Source organism: Colletes gigas, unplaced genomic scaffold (assembly GCF_013123115.1).
Source record: "Colletes gigas isolate AHSC1104 unplaced genomic scaffold, ASM1312311v1 Colletes_gigas_Sc00033, whole genome shotgun sequence".
NCBI classification, from domain to species: Eukaryota; Metazoa; Arthropoda; class Insecta; order Hymenoptera; family Colletidae; genus Colletes; species Colletes gigas.
In genome coordinates this window covers 2,150,012-2,174,787 of record NW_025106662.1, presented here as the reverse complement: position 1 = coordinate 2,174,787, position 24,776 = coordinate 2,150,012, and the positions used below count along the sequence as shown (strand labels likewise).

Sequence of the window (24,776 nt, the reverse complement as noted above, 5' to 3'; positions counted from 1 at the left end):
CTCAACGCGAATATAATACATTTAATTAAAATTTATACAGTTGTAAATATGTCTTTTTATAATACCACATTATCTAAATGTGAGTTTTTGAAATAATGTTATTAAATTAAACTATTTAGAACCTTTAATAATAAGTTTGAGGTGAATTGAATTTGAATTTTATAATAGTGTTCGATTAATCGAGGTTACGTCTTACGTTACGTATTCGATTCGATAAATCGAAATGACATAATAACATACTATTACTGAGCTTACTGAGCTAAAATTTTTACCGAATATAGAAAAAATATATTATAATAGTGTGTAAATTATAATAAAATATAATAAAATGCCGAAGAAAAAGACTGGTCAAAGAAGGAAAGCAGAAAAACAAAAATTAAGGCAAAAAGAAATTAGAACTGCCAAGGATCAAATAGATTTAGCCAAATTTCCTTGCAATGCAGTAATGGCAAGTAATTGCATACTATAGCATATAATTAAACAAGAATTAAGAGTTAACATTACATAAAATTAATTAAAATTATAATGAAAAATGAAAAATTACTAATGATAATATTATGAAACAACATATAATGAGAAATTTATAATACATCAGTATTTTTGTATAGTAAGTTTTAATTTGTGATTTTGTACATAGGAATGTGATAAATGCAACAAGAAACAGAAAAGCAGAGCTTTTTGTTATTTCTGTCAAAGTGTACAACGGTTACCTATGTGTGCCCACTGTGGAAAAATGAAATGTATGCTAAAAACTGGAGATTGTGTTGTTCGTCATCCTGGTATATTTACTACTGGTTTAGGTATGGTGGTAAGTTGTTTTTGTATACAATTAATGTATTTTATAAATTAGAATCGAAGTTATAAAGAATAAGTATTTAATAGGGAGCAATATGTGATCATTGTGAAGCATGGGTTTGCCATGGAAGACGCTGCCTTACAACTCATGCATGTATGTGTCCATTAGTAGATGCAGTTTGTCAGGAATGTGAAAGAGGTGTATGGGACCATGGTGGTAGAATATTTCGATGTTCTTTTTGTAATTGTTTCCTTTGCGAGGACGATCAATTTGAACATCAAGCATCATGTCAAGTTTTAGAAGCAGAAAGTTTTAAATGTAATGTTTTAAAATTAATAATACAATACAATTATGCTAGTATTTTTATATTTTTTTCTTGATTTATTACAAAAGAAATTATTACTTTTAGGTCAATCGTGTAATCGTTTAGGGCAATATTCTTGCTTGAGGTGTAAAACATGTTATTGCGAAGATCATGTTCGAAGGAAAGGGTTTAAATACGAAAAGAATAAACCTATACCTTGTCCCAAATGTAGTTTTGAAACATCTCAGACAAAAGATCTTAGCATGTCAAGTAAGTAAAATTAATGCCATTATTTTATGGATGTATTAAATGTCATTCATATTTCATTTCAAATTCCATGTTAACAATATATTTAATTTCTTCCATAATTATCCATTTTATCCTATTGCAGCAAGAAATCATAAATTTGGTAGACAAAATCAAAGTGGAACTTGTGACTCTGACGATGAAGATGGATATAGTTATTATGGTAAAGAATTAAATTAAATTTTAATCCTTTGCGTTCGTATTAAATTCATACTCAGGTGTCATGCTAGTCGGAATTAAATGCCTAATTACTAGGGATGTGCGAGACCCCGAAAACATCGGGAACCCGATGGTCGGGACGAATCGGGAAGAGGTCGAGTCGGGTCGGGTCGGGTTCCCGATAGTTTCGAGACTTTTAAATTTTCGGGATTCCCGAAAAAAGTCGGGATTCTCGAGGGATTCGGGATTCTCGAAGGAGTCGGGATTCTCGAAAGAGTCGGGATTCTCAAAATAATCGAGATTCCCGAAAGAATCGGGATTTCCAAAATTTCCGAGAGCCCACTAGTCATTTATATTCGTTTTAATGTATACAGGGTGAGTCTCCTAACATGACGACCTCAAATAACCCAGACCTAACCCAGACCCTAATATCTCAATAAAAAAATAAGTTAATAAAAAACAGATTAGAGCACTGTATGTTCCTCTAGATACCATGCAACTTTTGTTTCAAACATTTTTTCGTACAATGAATACCTTACGAGTTATTTGAGGTCGTCATGTTAGGAGACTCACCCTGTATACATTAAAACGAATATAAATGACTAGTGGGCTCTCGGAAATTTCGGAAATCCCGATTCTTTCGGGAATCTCGATTATTTCGAGAATCCCGACTTTTTTCGGGAATCCCGAAAATTTAAAAGTCTCGAAACTGTCGGGAACCCGACCCGATCCCGAAAAAATTTCGTGTTCTCGACCCGACCCGATATTTCGGGGTCTCGCACATGCCTACTAATTACATTTAAACACAATTTGTGAAATGTTATTTCGAATTCTGTGTATCTCCGAAGCTTGTCAATATAGTATAATATATCAGTATGGTACTTTGCTGTGGTGGCTGAGAGCAGACATACGATTAATACGATAAAAAAGTATTGGTGGCTAAGAGTAGAGATATGACAGCAAAGGTCGTAATAGTTTATTGTTTGTGCAGCCCATTGCATATGTATGTATTTTGCTTTTATTGCAGGAAATCAATCTCAAGATTATGGTTCTGAAAATTATACTGTTGATGATGATGAAAATGAAGATGAAGAGGAAGATGATGGCGATGACGATGACGATGAAGAAGAACAAGAAGACGAGTCATTAAGTGAAACTGAAGAAAATGGCAATAACAAATTACTTCAAACTTAATATGTTAATAAAAATAATACTTGATAATATTTAAAAAAACATATTCATTAAATACAAACAAAAAATAAATATAATAAATTGTTGTCTTTATAAAAAAATCAATATTTTTTCTTAAATTTTAATCGGTAGTACAACTATGATAATATATAACTAACTTTACATTTACAATTTCTCATGTATGTATAATAAAATAGGTAAAGGTAAATTAAAATACTGGTAAAAACTGACAATTTTTATAAACAAAATGTTAAACAATTGTATAATATTTTTCTAACTTTGCCTTTGAAACTTTTATAAAGTATTAAATTTTGAATATATTCATATCATATAAAAAATGTGTGAAGAATAAATATAGTAAAAAAATATATCCGTCTACGTGTACTAAACATTTAATATTAACACGTGAAAATAATATTACATTTATTACACATTGTCTTTATGTAGAATAATTCAGAATTGTACAAAACAATGAATATGTATGATCACATATATAAATACATCTTACACACGTAACGAGGTATATTCGGATGGGAATGCAAAAGTATGTGAACCAAGGGCATTAACACTTGGTAAAAGTCCAGCATTTGGTATAATATTCCATGATAATGTTAATGTTACATTTTTATTCCCTCTGAAAAAATTAATTTATTTACTTCTTTGTAGCACCGCTTTCTTCTAAAGCAGAAATTACTTAACAATAACAGACATTACCTTAAACCATTACCATCATCCCAGAAATAGTATTTTGTGTTCATATTCTTAAAATCAAGTACAGCTTTTTCACCACGAAGTAATATTTTATCCCATAATACTACCTGAAATGAAAAAGATATATCATTTATATTATGTACTGAATTTGTGAGAATTAATACAAACTAAAGTTATTTAGATATTATAGTGTTAATATCATACCTGATTAAAATCATTATTTTCTGTTTGATATTCAGCTGTGAGATACAAGAATAATTGTTTCACATTCCAGTTAAATAATGGGGTAAGATGTATATTTATGTAAAGAAAATATACATTTTAAATTTGTGATACTGTTCAACATCTAAAATTTATACTTCATTTTTAATTACTATATCATCTGTATTACATGTATAAAAAGGAACCAAAATGTTTTATACATAAATCATGCAACTAAATACAGATAATTAATCAATATTTTTTGAATTTGAATACTGCATTTTATATAAACCAAAAAAATACTTATAAAATAAAAAAGGATATCAGTTTGTAAATCGAATGTTAAATAACCCAGATCATTCTTTTCTCTTGACGAGCTATAATCTGGCAAATTCTTTCTGCAAGATAAAATGTAGATGATTATTAAACAAATCATTTGTTATATGTTGCAACTGTAACTTTATATTTTTAATTACTTATTTATATAAAATATTATATTAAACTAATAGTTCAATTTAAGTAAAAACTTTTTTTTAATCTTACATCTTATATTATTTTTAGAGATTCTAAGTGTTACAAATAAATGAATTTGAACTTAAAACTCAATAATGAAACAATCAAATATGGAAAGGAAATAGATCATGATTAAAAATAATAAATTAAAAAATTAATTTTTCCTTGGTCTGGTATTTATGGTATTTATTAAAATAAATTCACTATACTTACACAAGTACTTTTACAGTATTTAATGTTGCATTTGCTCTATAATCGATAAATACAGTAGAGAGAAAACAACAAAATGTTAGAAACGCTGAAACACTCAGTGTATACGCTAAAATAACATTACCACGCGTAAGAACAGTATGCATCATTACGCTTTAATATTACCGATTAAAATGCACAGAATTGTAATTCAGTAAATTAATCGATTCGAGCACATATCAAAATATTCTAACCAAAATCATCATCACCTCGACTTTGGTTTCTACGTCAGCAATTCGACACGGCAGATCTGGGTTGGTGTTCAAAAATAAGTGAAACATCTACGTGGGTACGTTCGTAAATGAAACAAATTTAGTTACGAAGATTGCATATTGGTGGTGTTATGTTATCACGTGAACGTAGGTTTAATGCACATAGCGCCACAACGGGAATTAATTGTAACCCGATTATTCACCGTCGAGTGCAGAGTCATGTAACTGCGTTTTAGTTAGGAGCGAAATCCAAACGGACCGGCGTATTGTAATAAACAATACGATTGTATGTTTTTCAACGTGGGCGATTAAGCTGGGGAAGATAGAGAGAAAGGAAGGCACTTCTTTTCAGATACTTAGTTTATTATCTAAAGGCCACGACACATCGGAGTTTCCGTCGTTCCTTCTTTTTGTTTATTACGGACCGTGCCAAATTAGCTATTTCCGTTAAGAGTTTCAATGGTCTTGACCAGAGATGCCAGAAAAGCACCGCCGGGTGCACACGCACACATGCCAGATACGCGTACGTGAGCTCGTGGAGTTTCGGAAAGTCGACAAAGGCAAACTGACGCATGCCCTCTTTCTCGATTCTCCGAAGCCGCCCGAAGTAATTTCGGATCGCCTCGTGGGAGTCGAGAGAGCAAGGCTCACATTTGCCTTCTCGCTCTAAACAACTGAAATCCGACCTCCCGTCAACGGCATACGATTTGGATTCTCGACTGGCCAGGCATTTTTACTTTCCGACCTATGTAGGCGCACATAAGCAAAGTACCCATAATGAAAAAAAAATTTTGTAAAATTTATTTTACGGAAATACACGTTTTAAGACCTCCTGATCATATTTTAATTATTGAAAAAAAAGACATTTTTTTTTATTCCCATGTATGAGCACACATATGTATATTATTAATACGATTTTTGAAAATCAAAATACTTTAAGATTGAAAATTAATAAATTAAAATGAGATTCCACTCTTTACCAGTATTGTGCACGCTGTGGTATTTTTCAATAAGAAGAGTTCTTACTTTTATAACATAAACAAAACAGTAGAATTAATAATTGCAGAAATTAATTAATAATGATTTTCCTCGATTGTTTTGAAATAACCGTATCAATTGGTTATGACGAACTAAATATGTAGAACTAACTAGAAACAAAGGAAAAGTGATCCCGTTTGCCAGTTTAATACAAAGTATGGGTTGTATCTTAAATTTTAAAAGGACATAGTCGAATATTTTTAAAGGTACAAAACATAGCGTTTCATTGTAGAACAGTAACATAAGTTAGCAGGTAATGTCATAAAACTGTTTTTCTCAGCTATATCCCTTTTTACCTGAAGTATAAGGTAAAAAGTACGAGCTACAAGGTACGACTATCCGAAAATCGTTCACATTTTATCAATGTAAATGAAGCGGCCTTTCCATCAGAGTTAGATACAAAATTTTGTTATTTCTGTGAAAACAAAACTTTCAGTAAATGTACGTGGTGCTTGAAATTTTTATGTTTTGACTGTTTTTGTGAAAAGTACCATCCAGATTCATGTACTTCGTACATGGAAAATAACATATGTTAAATGTAATCGGTTAAATTTAACTTTAAAAAAAAATATTCGAAGGTCAGACAAAAATATAATGTCATATTTAGTGTACGATTAAAGTATGATTGAAAAAATAAAAAAAAAAAGTTCAAGCAGGGTTCGAACCAGCAGAGCAGAAGAAGTTCGGAACTTGCAGGCAAAGACCTCATCACTCACGCCACGCTGACTAGTGGTGAAAACAGTTCTATTTCTGAAAATAAGTACCTGTAATAACTTTAATAATATCTCAAAGTAAAACCTAACCCAAAACCTGGTACCATTCCAACTTTTCCTTGTTAGAAACGAGTTTTCAATTTGTCTTAGCGAAAATCGCAATCACATTTTGCACATTATTCTAAAACATTTGTGGTATTCGTTTTCAATGCGATTTAAGTAAGCATGTAATGTATAAGATTTCATTTAATGTTTTCTTTTCTAGAGAAGATAGAGAAAAAGTTTATATAATTTTTTTTATATAAAATTTAATTCGTCCTAAGATTTATATGAAACATTTAAAAGATTTTTTATACATTATGCCTATATATCGGAACAACTATGAAACAAGAGGTATAATCTGTAAGGAGTGTATGCGTGGCTAGGAGAACCGTTATCGTTTGCGTCGATAGGAGTGTTTAGTCTAAGCTAGAGTAGGTATCGAGTAAGGTGTTTAGGTTTAAGCTGAAATACGTTTTAGAGACTGCGTCTCGAACGTGCGTTTTGTTTAGATCATTATTATAAGATAGGAATAAGGAAGGGTCGACTTTGACTGCAGGAACGTCACTCTGTATCGAACGTTAGTCGAGAGCAATCACAGTTTTACGTTTATGATCTTTTACGTTTACGTTTTATGTCTTTCTTTTATGTTCTTTATGTTAAATAGTTAGTAAATATTAAATAATATAATTACATCGTTACGTTTAGTGTTCACGTATTTGAATCCGTCCACACGCCTTTGAAATGAGAACATAAAACTTAAATGTAAAGTTTCATTTAAATTCATTCAGCTATTTATATTCAATCGTATTAATAATATACATGTGTGCTCATACATGGGAATAAAAAAAAATTTCTTTTTTTTCAATAATTAAAATATGATCAGGAGGTCTTAAAACGTGTATTTCCGTAAACTAAATTTTACAAAATTTTTTTTTCATTATGGGTACTTTGCTTATGTGCGCCTACATAGGTCGGAAAGTAAAAATGCCTGGGCAGTCGAGAATCTCGGCTCGAGAATCCAAATCGTATGCCGTTGACGGGAGGTCGGATTTCAGTTGTTTAGAGCGAGAAGGCAAATGTGAGCCTTTCTCTCTCGACTCCCACGAGGCGATCCGAAATTACTTCGGACAGCTTCGGAGAATCGAGAAAGAGGGCATGCGTCAGTTTGCCTTTGTCGACTTTCCGAAACTCCACGAGCTCACGTACGCGTATCTGGCATGTGTGCGTGTGCACCCGGCGGTGCTTTTCTGGCATCTCTGGTCTTGACACACAGCAGGGCCTCGCGACACTTCGCTTCGAGTTTCGTTTACTTTCACAAGGGTCATAAATTTTCTTAAGGGTTGTTTAGGCCGCTAGCCTCGTTTTCTCTCTCGACTCCCACGCTCTCTCTCACGCGCGCCCGCTCCAACATGGCCGCGTAACCTCCACCTCCACTCGGCTCGGGGGTGGATCATCGATCGAAGACGATCCGGATAGATGGGGCAAGGCACAAACCCCGATTGGACCAGGACAATTCCGGAGAAGGGATGAACACCGAGGACGACGAGAAGATTTCCGCGGAGGGACAGATCGATTTTGAAAGTCAACCGAGTTGTATCGAACAATCGAGACGAAGACGAATAAACTTTTACCAACCCTTTTTCGAACATACTTAGTAGTTTGATTTTTGCGCGCCTCGCCGAGCAGAGCGCAGTGTGGCCAGATCTGGCATAATTGAGTGCATCGAAATCGACAACAGTGACGACGAACTTCCTTAGCGTCTAACGGAATGGTGGGGATAGCAGGCATACACTACCGCACGAGCCACGTGTACGTGAGCTCGGCACTTCGCACAACTTCGGCAAATCGATAAAGAACGCTAGTGTGAGCCTTTCCTTCTTGCTCTTGTAAAAGAGAAACAGCTGAAATACGACCTCGCGATAATCGGCATACGATTCCAAGCCTCGACTGTCCCAGCATTTTTACTTTCCGACCTATGTAAGGTATAAGGAAATTTATAAAGTATCATAATGGAAAAAAAATTTCGAAATTTTTTTTGAGCGGAAATACACGTTTTAGGACCCCCTCATCATATTGTGACTACTACAAAAAAACATATTTTTTTTTTGTTCCTATGCTATTGACATGATTGCGTCTAAACGGCTGAATGAATTTCAATGAAACTTAACATTTAAGTTTTATGTTCTCGTTTTAAGGTCTCATTATATTTTAAGCGTGATCAGTTCCCATATAATGATGATTATACGTCTGTAGTTTTATAATTATTTCGATACATATACATCATTTGTAACAAATTTTTAAAGCGATTTATATAAATCTTAAGAAGGATTAAGATCAAATATACTTTTCTCCTATCTTTCCTAGACAGGAAAAATTAAACGAAATCTTATGCCTTGCATACCTACCTAAACCACATAAAAAACGTATTCCACAAATATTTTAGAATAATGTTGTTCATAGCAGTCTTACTCGTAAAGGGTTAATTAAGGGTTAATTAAAATGAAAAAACAACTCTTAGCCAGTACCGTGCACGCTACAGAAATAGATTACTACTGACTTTTCCCACTATGTTTTTTAATAACCGTATCAAATTGTTACACACAATCAAATGTTATATATTTGACTTAACTTTACATAACAAAATAATTGTAACGATAGGTAAAACAATAACGTGCACGCTACCGTTCAATGGAAACCACGGGAAGGTGGTGGTCACTTCCATCAGGAGGGAAATGTAAAAAATTGTTATTTCTTTGTAACATTATCACATGCCATATATTAAAATGTTTTTATTAATGTAATGAAATTACAATATAATGAAAAACTAACTCGTGAATGCATTAATTTTTATTAATATACACACGAGCCATAAAAATGGAAAAATGATATAATTGTTTACATTTCCAAAGGATGGGATGTTGGGATAGGACAAAATCCAGAGGCCAAAGCATATCTTTATTTTCTAAATTACGCTCTTGAGTTTTTTTATAAATTTAACATTTTCTTTCAAACTCAAGAGACAAGAATTCATTTGTTTCAAAAGACTGCGGCAGAACTTTTATGCGATATATTACGCAATTTTCTGAAACCGCAGCTTTTGAAACACATGGATTTAGTAAGAATGATGAATTTTTCTGTAGTCGAAAATCAACTCCCATTTAATAGTATAAATTTAGGAACAGAGTGTCTTAATTTTCTGCATCAACTGAATGCAGAAGGCAAGTCCGACATCGTAGAAACCGTAAGGAAAAATTGTTTAATGTTTTATATTACAGCTGCAAATGAAATTCGTCATCGATTGCCAATCGATGACGAATTTCTTAGCAACTTGTATGTTTTTGAACACACTTTTATATTAAATGATACAAATAGAGACATTTCCTTCAGAAATGTTCTCTTAATCGCTAAGAAATTCGGCGGTTTCGACGAAGGACTGCAAACAGAATGGTCAGTATTGCCTTTGGAATTTACAACGAAAGGTAGACAGACGCTTATCGAGATGAAATTCGATGGTTTCTGGAAAACAATTTTATTAACGCGAAATTTGGACTATAAAATTAAATTTCCTGAATTGATGAAATTAGTAAATACAATTAGATCACTTCCAAATTCCAATGCCGATGCAGAAAGATTGTTTTCCATGTTACCTGACATAAAAACAAAGAAACGGAATAAACTTTCTTCGGCCAGCGTCAACTCTATTTGCGTTGTGAAATCTTCGTTAAAGGAGCAGAGGGAAAACTCTCAACCCATGGAGGTAGATGACGATCATCTAGCTCTATTGTATTCCAAAAATTTATATCATAGATTTGCTAAGAAGCAAAAGTGTAATTTAAGATTAAACGCAACATATGACAATAACTTTGAGAATTTTCCCGCTACGTCATATGACGAAAATTAAGGTACCGATTTACTACAGAGCTTTTCTCTAGAGAGATTTTTCTCTCCAGAGAAAAGCTCTTTAGTAAATTCGTACTATTAGGCTGCAATGACAGTATAAACGTTTTCATGCGACGTCGCGGTAGACTGATCTTGTTACGTCAACGGTACCGCGACGTAGGCGCAACAAGGTGTGATGCATGTATGTATGTGCCATAACGTCACGCGAAAGCGCTTACACTGCAACCGCAGTCTTGTTAGTGATGTCCAAAATATTTTTTTTTGGACTTCGCTAATATGTAAATAGTCGTTCAATTTGTCTCGCATTGTTACTTTTTTTACGTATTTCGCTTGCTGTAAATATTATTCTGCTTACTCTAACTATCATTTTTTTTCTTCATTTATTTGCTTATATTTTGCCGTATATTTTTAGTTAGTGAAATTGCTTGCTGTAGATAGTGTGGCTATGACGTAGAATGTCGCGCCTTGTTACACTTACGTCACGGTACCGTAAGAGCAACAATGCACGATATAACGTGCCAGCTTAATCGCAAACGTCCTATCCCAACATCCCATCCTTTGGAAATGTAAACAATTATATCATTTTTCCATTTTTATGGGTCGTGTGTATATTAATAAAAATTAATGCATTCACGAGTTAGTTTTTCATTATATTGTAATTTCATTACATTAATAAAAACATTTTAATATACGGCATGTGATAATGTTACAAAGAAATAACAATTTTTTACATTTCCCTCCTGATGGAAGTGACCACCACCTTCCCGTGGTTTCCATTGAACGGTAGCGTGCACGTTATTGTTTTACCTATCGTTACAATTATTTTGTTATGTAAAGTTAAGTCAAATATATAACATTTGATTGTGTGTAACAATTTGATACAGTTATTAAAAAACATAGTGGGAAAAGTCAGTAGTAATCTATTTCTGTAGCGTGCACGGTACTGGCTAAGAGTTGTTTTTTCATTTTAATTAACCCTTAATTAACCCTTTACGAGTAAGACTGCTTTGAACAACATTATTCTAAAATATTTGTGGAATACGTTTTTTATGTGGTTTAGGTAGGTATGCAAGGCATAAGACTTCGTTTAATTTTTCCTGTCTAGGAAAGATAGGAAAAAAGTATATTTGATCTTAATCCTTCTTAAGATTTATATAAATCGCTTTAAAAATTTGTTACAAATGATGTATATGTATCGAAATAATTATAAAACTACAGACGTATAATCATCATTATATGGGAACTGATCACGCTTAAAATATAATGAGACCTTAAAACGAGAACATAAAACTTAAATGTTAAGTTTCATTGAAATTCATTCAGCCGTTTAGACGCAATCATGTCAATAGCATAGGAACAAAAAAAAAATATGTTTTTTTGTAGTAGTCACAATATGATGAGGGGGTCCTAAAACGTGTATTTCCGATAAAAAAAAATTTCGAAATATTTTTTTCCATTATGATACTTTATAAATTTCCTTATACCTTACATAGGTCGGAAAGTAAAAATGCTGCAACAGTCGAGGCTTGGAATCGTATGCCACTTATCGCGAGGTCGTATTTCAGTTGTTTTGTCTTTTACAAGAGCAAGAAGGAAAGGCTCACACTGACGTTCTTTATCGATTTCCCGAAGTTGTGCGCAAGCGCCGAGCTCACGTACACGTGGCTCGTGCGGTAGTGTATGCCTGCTATCCCCACCACTCCATTAGACGCTAAGGAAGTTCGTCGTCACTGTTGTCGATTTCGATGCACTCAATTGTGCCAGATCTGGCCACACTGGCAGAGCGGTTCAGCGCTCCACGGGCACCAACCCACCGTCCTTTTTCCCTAAACCGCGACCTCGGGACGTAACAGTGGTATACTAGAATTAGATGAATTTATTTATTTACTGCTTTCGTTTAGTGCAAATAGTTACGTTCCTAACAGAAAAAAAAATACAAAGAATAATCTTATACCCAGAGATGCCAGAAAAGCACCGCCGGGTGCACACGCACACATGCCAGATACGCGTACGGGAGCTCGTGGAGTTTCGGAAAGTCGAAAAAGGCAAACTGACGCATGCCCTCTTTCTCGATTCTCCGAAGCTGCCCGAAGTAATTTCGGATCGCCTCGTGGGAGTCGAGAGAGAAAGGCTCACATTTGCCTTCTCGCTCTAAACAACTGAAATCCGACCTCCCGTCAACGGCATACGATTTGGATTCTCGAGCCGAGATTCTCGACTGCCCAGGCATTTTTACTTTCCGACCTATGTAGGCGCACATAAGCAAAGTACCCATAATGAAAAAAAAATTTTGTAAAATTTATTTTACGGAAATACACGTTTTAAGACCTCCTGATCATATTTTAATTATTGAAAAAAAAGAAATTTTTTTTTATTCCCATGTATGAGCACACATATGTATATTATTAATACAATTGAATATAAATAGCTGAATGAATTTAAATGAAACTTTACATTTAAGTTTTACGTTCTCATTTCAAAGTCCGGTTAGACTTTGACTATAATCAGTCTATGGATAATAATGATTATACCTCTTGTTTCATAGTTGTTCCGATATACATATAGGCATAATGTATAAAAAACCTTTTAAATGTTTCATATAAATCTTAGGACGAATTAAATTTTATGTAAAAAAAATTATATAAACTTTTTCTCTATCTTCTCTAGAAAAGAAAAATTTAAATGAAATCTTATACATTACATGCTTACTTACATCGTACGAAAACGAAAAATTCGGTTCTAACAAGGAAAAGTTGGAATGGTACCCGATTTTATATTAGGTTTTACTTTGAGATATTATTAAAGTTATTACAGGTGCTTATCTTCAGAAATAGAAATACATTCAACAACCAGCGTGGTGTGAATGATAAGGTGTTTGCCTGCAAGTTCCGAGCTTCTTCTGCTGTGCAGGTTCTCTAACCCTGCCAAAACAAATCCTTTTTCTTTATTTTTTCAATCATATTTTAATCGTACACTAAATGTGACATTATATTTTTGTTTGACCTACGAATATTTTTTTTTTAAAGTTGAATTTAACCAATTACATTTAACATATGTTATTTTCAATGTATGAAGTACATGAATCTGGATGGTACTTTTCGTAAAAACAGTGAAAACATAACAACACAGACGAGATATATGAATAGACGTTTCACGTAATGTAATTTTTCGGCCGGAGTTTCTGGGGTCCCGGGACCCCATTACCATTTTCGTGTCACTCGCTACGTTATCAACAGATTCAGAATTTAACACAAGAGGAAGTGAGACAGAAAATAAAACTACATAAATTTTATTATTTTTTAACGGAATTAAAGCTGTAGGGTCCATCATTGGACATTAATCGATTAATTTCATTGGAGAAATCAATCCATTTAGAGTATTTAAAAATTTCAAGATTATTAAAATTCATAAGGATGTATTTCATTGATACGTACACCGCAAATTCTCATACATTCAAATTCCATACGAAGCGACCATGCGTTATATACATATACATGTTATACATGCTAGGAACTATAAATTGTATAACTTTCGTTGTATATCTACTTTCTAATAACATGGGAAAATTTTAAAATATAAAAAAATGTAAGAATACTGTAGATATTTTGCAATGGAGAATTATTGAAAGAAAATGAGGTAATTATTTAGAAAAGGCCGGGTCTCACCGATTTCGATGATTTTTGAATATGTTGTAGAAATCAACATTTTGAGCAACTTTTTCCTATACATATAACCGCCGCTCGGCCTTAGTTTCCGAGATTTTTCTTCAAAAAGATCGCTACTACTACAATGAATTCTGTCTATATGTACATATCTGTGGCTCTGTATTGCATCAGTCCACGATCGTTGCTTTTTTCTCTTGTTTGTATTAGTCGGCATGACAACCGACGACAAATAATGTATAATGTGTCGAGCTAAATCTAGTTCTGCATTGTTGTCAAAGGTTCGAATATTCTGAAGTATGGAACTCGCCAAATACATTATGTAGGCTATTTAGGTGAATTCTTCTTCCGTCGACAATATCATGCTAATGATCTAATAATTAAATTTGTCGAAATAATGGCAGAAATCTTTCCCACTTCTGATAATATCAATAAAGAAAATTGAAATAGAAAATGAATGCGTGGCCGCCGTTAGGCGGCCGGCTACACAAATCGAGTTTTTAAGCACAGCTGTTATAAAAAAATGTCTTTTAATAGTTAACCCTTTGCACTCGGCACTTTTTCGGACGTTAGCTATCAGCAACTCAACGCTACTTTCTCGCGAAAACGAAAACCCTTGAGTCGTGATATTATATGGTACAACTTTGGAACCAAATAAGGCATTGTGTTGAAATTTGGTTTATATGTATTTATGGACATTGAAGAACACATATTTACAATACAAAATAAAAATTTATTTCTCATAATTTTCTATGGTATGGTAAATTCTGAAACAATTCCCAATATACATAGCAGGTTGATTTATACATGTTTCACAATAAATGTTGTTTGACGTCTTTCTCCTGGTGTTTTCCTGTCGGAACAAATAATGCAGTCCCGGTTTCTTTGGCCTACATTTGGAATATGTAGCTTATTATTCATTCTATTGTCCGACAAAGAACGTTAATTTATTTAGATTATAACGAAGATAGCAATAGGAATGGTTCGACTTTGAATGAAGTTTCGATTTTACGTTTATAGTTTTTTACGTTTACGTTTTATGTTCTTTATGTTAAATAATTTTAGTAAACATTAAATAATATAGTTTATATAGTTACGTTTATTGTCCACGTGTTTGAATCCGACCATACGCCTCTGACCATCATCGACAATCCTTCCACTCCCAACGTAAAAACGGCTGATATATTTCTCATTTTAATAGAATATTTCCCATTTTAATAGGAAAGTACAGGAAAACATGTGTTTCTTAAAAAATTGCGGTGAAATCAGTTCATTCTCCTTAATCACTAATAAACTTTCATGTCCCCTCAGAGGGGACAACCGAGTGCAAAGGGTTAAAATATGTTCATAAAATATTATCGTTTTAAAACGTGTATTTCCGTAAAAACAAATTTTTGTAATTTTTTCTTCATTATGGTATATTGCTTATACATTGTATATGCCTACACAGGTCGGAAAGTCAAAAATGCCTAGGCAGTCGAGAATCTCGGCTCGAGAATATGCGAGATCGAATTTCAGCTGTGTTGAGAGCAAGAAGGATAGACTGACATTCGCCGCCTTTCTCGAATCTACGAAGCTATACGAAACGCCAGAACTCATATACAAGGTGGTTGGCATTAGTGTGTGTGAGTGGTGGGGCAGTTCCCTTTCGGCACGGGTCTGCCGTCTGATAATACTCCACTGTCTTTTCCAATCCCTCCCATAATCAACTCACATGTATTTACGTACACACTCAGCTGGCTGCCCATCAATACTAATTCAGTGCCTAGTTTCTCAACTAACCGCCATCCATGAGAAGAGGCCGCTAAAATCAGCTACGAATTTTCAGGTCGGTATGACAGTCAGATTCGGCCGCGAAAGTCCATAAGGTGAAACTGAAACGTCTATTCATATATCTCGTCTGTGACATTACCTGCTAACTCATGTTACTGTTCTAGAATGAAACGCTGTTTTGTACCTTTAAAAATATTCGACTATGTCCTTTTAAAATTTAAGATCCAACCCATACTTTGTATTAAACTGGCAAACGGGATCACCTTTCCTTTGTTTCTAGTTAGTTCTATTTAGTTCGTCATAACAAATTGATACGGTTATCTCAAAACAATCGAGGAAAATCATTATTAATTAATTTCTGCAATTATTAATTCTACTGTTTTGTTTATGTTATAAAAGTAAGAACTCTTCTTATTGAAAAATGCCACAGCGTGCACAATACTGGTAAAAAGTGGAATCTCATTTTAATTTATTAATTTTCAATCTGAAAGTATTTTGATTTTCAAAAATCGTATTAATAATATACATATGAGCGCTCATACATGGGAATAATAAAAAAAAATTTCTTTTTTTCAATAATTAAAATATGATCAGGGGGTCTTAAAACGTGTATTTCCGTAAAATAAATTTTACAAAATTTTTTTTCATTATGGGTACTTTGCTTATGTGCGCCTACATAAGTCGGAAAGTAAAAATGCCTGGGCAGTCGAGAATCTCGGCTCGAGAATCCAAATCGTATGCCGTTGACGGGAGGTCGAATTTCAGTTGTTAAGAGCGAGAAGGCAAATGTGAGCCTTTCTCTTTCGACTTCCACGAAGCGGTCCGAAATTACTTCGGGCAGCTTCGGAGAATCGAGAAAGAGGGCATGCGTCAGTTTGCCTTTGTCGACTTTCCGAAACTCCACGAGCTCACGTACTTACGCGTATCTGGTATGTTGAGTGTGCACTCGACGGTGCTTTTCTGGCATCACTGCTGCAAACTATTATCGCACGCACGCAGTTGGTCGTAGATTACCGTTCTATAGGTGGAATCTTACACGTTAATAACTTGTTAACGAAGCTTCAATCAACAACAAATTAGTATTCTTGATTTTCGTCTTATTTTGGCCTCTAGAATCTCTCATTAAACGTTTGCTAGCCTTATCGATTTCATTAGTTTGGTTCGCTATAATTTCTAAAGCCGCCGTTCTTTTAGCGAAAAGATTGTTCTAAACCATTGATATTTTACGAGGTTGGTATATCAATTCATTGTGTTACAAAGTTCCATTAAATAATAGATAAACAATTAACTTTATAAACCTGTATAAACCGTGTAAAAGTAGCTGTGTTCATGATTATAGCACAGTTTATAAACTGTAGTTATAGTTTTAAACGAGGAAATTCATAAAAAAAGTATCAATGGTTTCGATGGTATCGATTTCCAAACATCCCTATCCCTATTTATGACATAATATACTATAAAACGTCAGATTCTGTCAAAGTGATTTGTTTGCCATCTATTGCTATAAACGAAACCGGATAGACCAATTCATCATTTAAATGATTTTACGAATGGTCATATTAAATAATTTGATCATGAGAAAATTTAAACCTAAAAAGTCTTCGAACGTATTCCTTTTATAAATTAGTGGTTATTATAAACATTATTTTGAGATAAATAATATAAATTCTTACTGGCCTATGCTTTGGAATTACATAAAAACCTATTAATAAATTAAGTACGTAAAACATACATTAATTTTCTGTGATCTACAGCATAATACGAGAAGAATGTTTTAAATTGTATTTAGATATTTTGGTACATTACTTAATACAAAGTTTAACCCTTTGTATTCGAAGGCATTTTTCTGATTACCTACTAGCAACTTGAATACATTTTCTTTTGAGATACTGAAAAATGAACTGCTTCAAATTAAATGGTATAATATTGGAATCAATTATTTTATAAGACAGATATTTGCCTTACAATCTTATAGAACTTATTCATGAAAAACATAAATCGAATTTTGACATCTTGTATTTTTCAAGTGTGCAATAATATTAGAAACAATCACCAATATGTAATATATGTTTGATAGAGTAAGTAACGCAATAATTTGTTTGTCATTTTTCATCTGGAGTTTTTCAGTTTGAACACACAAGTATCATGTTACATCATATGGCGCTACGATATACCCAATTTAAAAGAAAATTGCTCTTTATCAATAATTTCTGTTACAAGGAAGTGTCACTATTGTGAAGGCTTATGTACAGTTAACTAATATTTTCTTACATATATTTGGGTAAATTTTTCATTTTTTTATTTGTTATTTCATACAATGTGAATGAAAAACTTGAAAGAAACATATTTTTTTAAATTTTGCACTTATGAAATTTTGTCTTATATAATCACCTGTAATTTCTTTGTGTCCCCATAGAGAAGATATTCAAGTTATTTGTTAAGGATTAATAATGATATAGTTAGTCAAACTGTTACATACAAAGTATTTTTTATTGTATTAAAACTATTTAAAAGAATGATGATTTTAATTTGCAGAATTAGAAATGTGTCCAGCACTTTTAGAAAATGAAGAACGTTGTTTTGGCGGAATAACATTTTTTGCACAAAGTCATCCAGTTGAAGTTTGTGGCAGTAATGGTCTACCTCTTACACCAAATTCAATAACCATATATGGCAAGTCTCAGTTCCTGAAAACTATACACGATCAAAATTTATCAAGTTATCTTGATATAATTAGAAGTAAACATGGTAAATACTGAATTATTGATTTTAGTATTTGATGAATCTATTATAAATTAGTATTATAATGTAAATTTCTTTCTGTATAGAGAGGATAGTGGTGGTTACAGAATACAATGGAGATCCATTGAGCACTAAGGAAAACTTAATCATAGATGATATTGTGAAAATAACATTTCAATGCTTATTAGGTTTGCAAAAAATGAACAAATTAGACTTAGTGCATAGACATTTAAACCCTGCAAATATACTCATTAATAAGAGTGGAAATGTACAGTTATACAATTTTGGTTTATATTATATGACAGATAATGGAAAGAATGTATCTTTCCCTATTGGGTATGTATAAATAAAAAATTTATTATCCCTTAGATAATGACATAGTATTCTTTGGAAACCCAATTTCGTTATTGTATTAATAACTCATTTATTTAATTGAATTAACATTTATCGTTGTAGGTAATCCTTTATTTTACTCTTTTTCTCCATGATTCCTGTTTTTAAGTTGTCTTACATTGACAATTGAAATCAGTTAAAGATCATTCATAATGCCTTGCATATTTAACATAATGTATGTCAACTTATACAAAAGCAAAATTGTAACAGTGTTAATTAATTGAATAAATACATTAATATTAATATTTGCCAAAAAGATTCTTGATGCATGATTTTTTTCATTGGCATTCATCATATACTTTATTTTGTATTTTACGGAACACGAATCATGTAGTGTAATAAATTTAAAATTTTGTATTAATATATAATACAATAGCCGTTATTTATTTATAGTTATCCAAAGTACACTGCACCTGAAGTATTTTTAAGTCCTGGTGTTAGTAGTCCAAAAGTAGATTCTTGGTCCTTGGGTATGATTATTGCTGAATTATTATTTGGAAGACAAATATGGCCAGGCGTGAAATTGTCTCAATGTTTGCGAAAAGTTCTTAGTTTAATACACTGTGAAACTTCTGTATTTGAACGCCTTGCAAGAGAAACTAATTGTTATAATATTTACAAGGTTGTACTTTTCCTTATTATAATATTACAACTTTTTATTAATTCTTTAAGTATTAATAATTCACTATTGTATCAGGAATTGCCTGATAAAGTAAAAGAGTTTATAGATTCATGTCTTCAAATTCAACCCTCCGCACGTCGAACACCAGAGGAATTGTTAAAACTGCCAATATTTGAAGAGTTTTTATTAAAAAAGGAAAAAAAAAAAAAAGAAAATCTTTATAAGAATGTTATTGTTAGGAAAATGGATGAATTGTACTATTTATGGCAGCTGGCGGGTGGAGACATTACAGTGGAATTGAAAAAACAAGGACTGATCAGATCAAGACCACCTATTTTATCTATTCCAAAGTATTTATAGAAAATGTTATAAATTTTGTGTTCTATGCAACTGAAATATGATTTAATTTTTTTTTTATTTTTTAGTTTAGTTATACTTTTAGGTCAAATGTTTGGTCGAAGAGACAGTGCTGGTTTACTCGATTTGCGTGTAGTCAAAGTTCCACTTGATACACTACGTCAACGATTGTCTCATATTCCGTACATAGCAAATTATCCATGGTTAACAAATCGGTAAGTATAACCGTAACAAAGTATAAAACTTAGTTTTTTTTCAACTTTTACAAATTGTTCGCTAATGTTTTTACAGAATGCGTGTTCAATCGCAAGAAGATTTAACAGATGCTGCCTCTCAATTACCTTTAATTATAAGAGAGAGGGATACAGAATATCAATTTTATAGGATTGTTTTATATGATAGATTACTGCAGGTAATTGCATAATTTCAAATGTATAATATTTTTGGGTATCTATAAATTTTTATTACAATTTTTTAATATACAGGGTATTTCACCTAACTTGACCACCTTAAATATATCGCTTATTTTGTATAATAGAAAAATATGTCAGGGCGAGAAAGTATTCTGTTCAAAGGCGCCAATACGGTGATGGGCCGAATTTTTTTCTCAAGGTCATTTTTGCGAAATTTCAAGGTCATCGTTTTTTTTTTGAGTGGGACTGCATATTTTCGCTACAACAGTCTTATAGCTTATAAAAAAACGAGGTACAATATGTTTACCTTCACGTGACCTTTAGCGAGGAAATTATGAAACGTTTGTCAGTAACTTCAGTACGCGTTCGGGGACGATAAATGAAGGAATTTCAATTTCATTGAAACAGTGTACCGTGTAATTGTTTTTAGTGCTTGTAAACAGACATCTGTATTCTCCTTTCATCGGTTGAAGTATGTTTACAAGCATTATTATCAGTATCAGCCCAACAAGCTGCGGTATCGGTATCAGTGCAATAAGACTATCCATCATATAGACTACAGCAGAAAAAGTTGAAATGATTTTAATTTACGGAGAAGCAGGGTGGAATTCAACGCATGCACAACGGTTGTACGAAGAAAGACATCCTGATCGTTGCGTTCCTTCCAGACGAAATTTTGACCGTATAATAAAATTATTTACTGAATCAGGCATCCTCATGTTAGTTACTCACAGATTGCGTCCGAGTCTGCCTTGTCTTGTACAAGCGTGTGGCGAATTTTGAATTGCAATCAATTTCATCCATACCACGTTTCGTTACATCAGGCACTTGATGATAACGATTTTGAAAAACGACGTGTTTTCTGTAACTAGTCATTGAATCAAGTACAGTACCATAACCAACATTTTTTTGATTATGCGTTATTTACTGATAAAGCCACATTCACGAATAACGGGCAAATAAATAAGCATAATATGCATTATTGGTCTGCGGAGAACTCACATTGGCTGAGGCAAGTTCAGAATCAGCGTCCATGGAGTGTAAATGTGTGGTGCGGTATCGGTCGATCATCGAGTTATTGGCCCATTCTTTATCGAAGGAACATTAAATGGTCAAAACCGTGCAAATTTTTTGACAAATGAATTATTTATATTGCTAGAAGACGTTCCGTTACAATATCGGTCAAGGATGTGGTTTCAGCATGACGGTTGTCCAGCTCATAATGCACTCGTCACGCGCAACGTATTAGACAGAATTTTTCCCGATCGTTGGATAGGACGTGGTGCATGAATTTGTTGGTCAACTTGATCGCTGGATCTTATGTCACTTGATTTCTTTCTATGGGGTCACTTAAAAATTAAAGTGTACTGATGTTCCCACAACAGCAGAAAACATGCAAGAAAGGGTTCTACATGAATGTAGATCAATTGCTGTAGAACAACTTAAAAATGTACAGCAAGAATTTATTTACCGCCTCCAAAAATGTATCCAGGTTCATGATGCACATTTTGAAACCCTAAAATAAAGATTTAACTTAAGACTGTTTTACGTGAAGGTCCACATATTGCACCTCGTTGGATTCGTTTTTTTATAAGCTATAAAACTGTTGTAGTGAAAATACGCAGTTCCATTAAAAAAAAATAAATAAATAAATAAATAAAAAATAAAAAAAATACGATGGCCTTGAAAACACGAAAAAATGACCTTGAGAAAAAAATTCGGCCCATCACCGTATTGATGCCTTTGAACAGAATACTTTCTGCCCCTGACATTTTTTTCTATCATACAAAATAAGTGATATATTTAAAGTGGTCAAATTAGGTAAAATACCCTATACAGGGTGTTCGGTCATCCCTGGGATAAATTTTAATGGGAGATTCTAGAGGCCAAAATAAGACGAAAATCAAGAATTCCAATTTGTTGATTGAGGCTTCGTTAAAAAGTTATTGACGTTTAAATTTGCGCTTGTAGATAGGCAACCTGCGTACAGCTGCGTGCGCACGATAGTGGTTCTCACTCAGCATGAGAAACTTATTGTTAGTGATGTATCGACAGCCTTACAGTTTTCTGTGCGGGAATCTCTATCACGCGTACGCAGCTGTTCGCAGATTGCCGTTCTACAAGCGGAACTTTAAACGTTAATAACTTTTTAATGAAGCCTCGATCAACAAATTGGTATTCTTGATTTTCTTCTTGTTTTGGTCTCTAGAATCTCATTAAAATTTTTCCCAGGCGTGACCAAACACTCTGTATAGTATGTTCAATCCTTCCATGCTGTTATCTCTGTATCAAGTCGTTTCTTTAAAAATTTTTCAGATCAAACTTAATTTATTTTAAGGGGGATATGTTTTAGTTAGCGTAATTTTATGACCTCTAATTTTTTTTTAATGCTATGATTTTCATTATCTGGATTTTTAGCTTCTATACAGACGAATCTATACGAATAAAAAATACTAACTAAATTTAATGTAAAAGTTTGTTGAACAATCGCTGAATTCGGAAATGATGGCTTAGGCTCACTTTAGATATCCTCCATATTTCACGAAAATAATTTTGTAATTTAGGTTTATCCAATTACCCGGGAAGCAATTATAGAAGAAGCTCACAAAGATATACCACCGCCTGTTAGAGGAGCTGTTTGGGCAGCTTTACTTGGTATTACTGGTGACATTCAAAAACGCTATGATATGCTTGATAAAGAAACACCCACCCATACGGATCGACAGGTAATTAACTAATAGATTTGTATTATGTTGCTTACTATCATACTTCAAATTATTAATAATTTCATAGATAGAGGTAGACATACCGAGGTGTCATCAATACAGTGAATTATTGTCATCTGGTGCTGGTCATGAGAGATTACAAAGATTACTGAAAGCATGGGTTCGGAATAATCCTCATTATGTTTATTGGCAGGGATTAGATTCGTTAACTGCTCCATTTCTTTATCTTAATTTTGATAACGAAGGTAATGTGCTAAATATTTTATTTCTAAATTAGAATATATTATTTATAAATTTAATACATAATATTGTCATTTCAGCTAGGGCATTCGAATGTCTATCTGCATTTATACCAAAATATCTTCATAAATTCTTTCTGAAAGATAATTCTGCCATTATCCAAGAATATTTAGGAAAATTTTCACAAATTATCGCATTTCACGACCCTCATTTGGCTAATCATCTCAGATCGATTAACTTTGTACCCGAATTGTTTGCTATACCATGGTTTTTAACGATGTTTTCACGTAAGTTGTACATTACTAATATTAGTACTATGTGAAGGAAACTATTTACTCTTATAACGCTATATCTATTTAAGAAGTTTCTTTGTTTCAGATGTATTTCCACTTCACAAAATACTGCATTTATGGGATAAACTTTTACTAGGAGATTCTTCATTTCCACTTTTAGTCGGCTTAGCAATATTAAAACAACTGCGCGACTCGCTTTTAACTTCAGGTTTTAACGAATGTATTCTTTTATTCTCTGATCTTCCTGAAATAGATATAGAATTATGTGTCAAAGATTCTATGATAATGTACCAATTTACACCAACTAGTATAACTTATAGAAAACATCAGTTTAATCAGCCAAAGGTATAAAAACACATTTATATATAGATATTACTTAATGTCTTTAAAAGTTTAAATATAGAATTGTATTGTAGAATGTGATTTGGCCGGAATTAGAACCAGGGACCGAAAGAATGCCGAGAATTAGCGTTGATGACTTTTTGAATTTGTTGGACAGTAATTCTGAAAGGTTAATAGTCGTTGATGTGCGCAATAATATACAGTAAGTATCTTATTTGTAGTAAAAAAATAATTCAGCTTGAAATTATTTTTAATTATTGGCATTAATTTGTCACTTGTTATTTCTTAACAATTTACTTGTAATTATATTTGTTTCCAGATTTGAAAGAGGCGCTGTGGTAGGAAGTATTAACATTCCATTTACAAGCGTACAACTTTCTCAAACTCAAATTGAAACTCTTGGACCACATGCCAAACCACTTGTAGGAAACAGAAACAGTATTGTTGTAATTATTGGGCCTCATGATCAAAATAATGCATTGGTAAATATTGTATAATAAAATTGTTTATTATCTGTATACAGTATTGAAATTAAAAAATATCTTCTATAGTTTGCAGATTTCCTTGTAAAGTGTGGAATTGTGGGAGTGTGTACTTTACAAGGAGGAATTCATGCCTTGCGAGCAAAGTCTCTAAATGTTATAGTAGCTACGCGTTAAAAGTAACATTTTGCTATTGTAGATTATTGTAAAAGTCTGCGTTTGTACATATATAAAAATATTGATTTTTATTATATTATCTGTATATCTATAAATTTTTACCTAGTTATAAATATTGTACAAAATTATTGTCAAGTATTATTAAGTATCGTAACACTTGCAACAATTTCGCTATGAAACAATTGTGAATACAAAGCATGCCTTATAAACATGAAAGAA

The 24,776-nt window shown here is 32.8% G+C and overlaps 3 protein-coding genes across 3 annotated transcripts; 2 read left to right on the top strand and 1 right to left on the bottom strand.

The window, feature by feature from the left end:
- Nucleotides 1-242: 242 nt before the first annotated feature.
- Nucleotides 243-2,813, top strand: LOC122402151 (zinc finger protein 330 homolog). Its single transcript, XM_043404732.1, has 6 exons — nt 243-448; nt 638-808; nt 883-1,114; nt 1,206-1,370; nt 1,492-1,569; nt 2,593-2,813. The coding sequence occupies exons 1-6, from the start codon at nt 329-331 to the stop codon at nt 2,757-2,759; spliced, it is 933 nt and encodes a 310-aa protein (XP_043260667.1). The 5' UTR covers nt 243-328; the 3' UTR covers nt 2,760-2,813.
- A 313-nt stretch (nt 2,814-3,126) lies between these two features.
- LOC122402127 (signal peptidase complex subunit 3) lies at nt 3,127-4,658 on the bottom strand. The gene is made up of 5 exons (XM_043404685.1): nt 4,395-4,658; nt 3,993-4,066; nt 3,672-3,760; nt 3,471-3,574; nt 3,127-3,390 (listed from the first exon to the last, which is right to left on the bottom strand). The coding sequence occupies exons 1-5, from the start codon at nt 4,538-4,540 to the stop codon at nt 3,261-3,263; spliced, it is 543 nt and encodes a 180-aa protein (XP_043260620.1). The 5' UTR covers nt 4,541-4,658; the 3' UTR covers nt 3,127-3,260.
- A 12,411-nt stretch (nt 4,659-17,069) lies between these two features.
- LOC122402082 (TBC domain-containing protein kinase-like protein) lies at nt 17,070-24,756 on the top strand. The gene is made up of 14 exons (XM_043404603.1): nt 17,070-17,487; nt 18,306-18,518; nt 18,599-18,848; nt 19,299-19,527; nt 19,603-19,877; nt 19,953-20,099; nt 20,176-20,296; nt 22,862-23,023; nt 23,091-23,268; nt 23,344-23,550; nt 23,642-23,901; nt 23,973-24,100; nt 24,218-24,380; nt 24,450-24,756. Exons 2-14 carry the CDS (start codon nt 18,314-18,316, stop codon nt 24,555-24,557), a joined length of 2,433 nt encoding a protein of 810 aa, XP_043260538.1. The 5' UTR covers nt 17,070-17,487; nt 18,306-18,313; the 3' UTR covers nt 24,558-24,756.
- The last annotated feature ends 20 nt before the right edge of the window (nt 24,757-24,776 follow it).

What these genes read in the sequence shown, in the direction of transcription:
- LOC122402082 (XM_043404603.1), top strand. Translation starts at nt 18,314, where the DNA reads ATGTGTCCAGCACTTTTAGAAAATGAAGAACGTTGTTTTGGCGGAATA. An exon ending in CCTATTTTATCTATTCCAAA is followed by an intron (nt 19,878 to 19,952) that starts GTATTTATAGAA and finishes TTTATTTTTTAG; the next exon opens with TTTAGTTATACTTTTAGGTC. An exon ending in TATATGATAGATTACTGCAG is followed by an intron (nt 20,297 to 22,861) that starts GTAATTGCATAA and finishes TTTGTAATTTAG; the next exon opens with GTTTATCCAATTACCCGGGA.
- LOC122402151 (XM_043404732.1), top strand. Translation starts at nt 329, where the DNA reads ATGCCGAAGAAAAAGACTGGTCAAAGAAGGAAAGCAGAAAAACAAAAA. An exon ending in CTACTGGTTTAGGTATGGTG is followed by an intron (nt 809 to 882) that starts GTAAGTTGTTTT and finishes AGTATTTAATAG; the next exon opens with GGAGCAATATGTGATCATTG. An exon ending in AAAAGATCTTAGCATGTCAA is followed by an intron (nt 1,371 to 1,491) that starts GTAAGTAAAATT and finishes ATCCTATTGCAG; the next exon opens with CAAGAAATCATAAATTTGGT.
- LOC122402127 (XM_043404685.1), bottom strand. Translation starts at nt 4,540, where the DNA reads ATGATGCATACTGTTCTTACGCGTGGTAATGTTATTTTAGCGTATACA. An exon ending in AACATTCGATTTACAAACTG is followed by an intron (nt 3,761 to 3,992) that starts ATATCCTTTTTT and finishes ACATAAATATAC; the next exon opens with ATCTTACCCCATTATTTAAC. An exon ending in GATGATGGTAATGGTTTAAG is followed by an intron (nt 3,391 to 3,470) that starts GTAATGTCTGTT and finishes TAATTTTTTCAG; the next exon opens with AGGGAATAAAAATGTAACAT.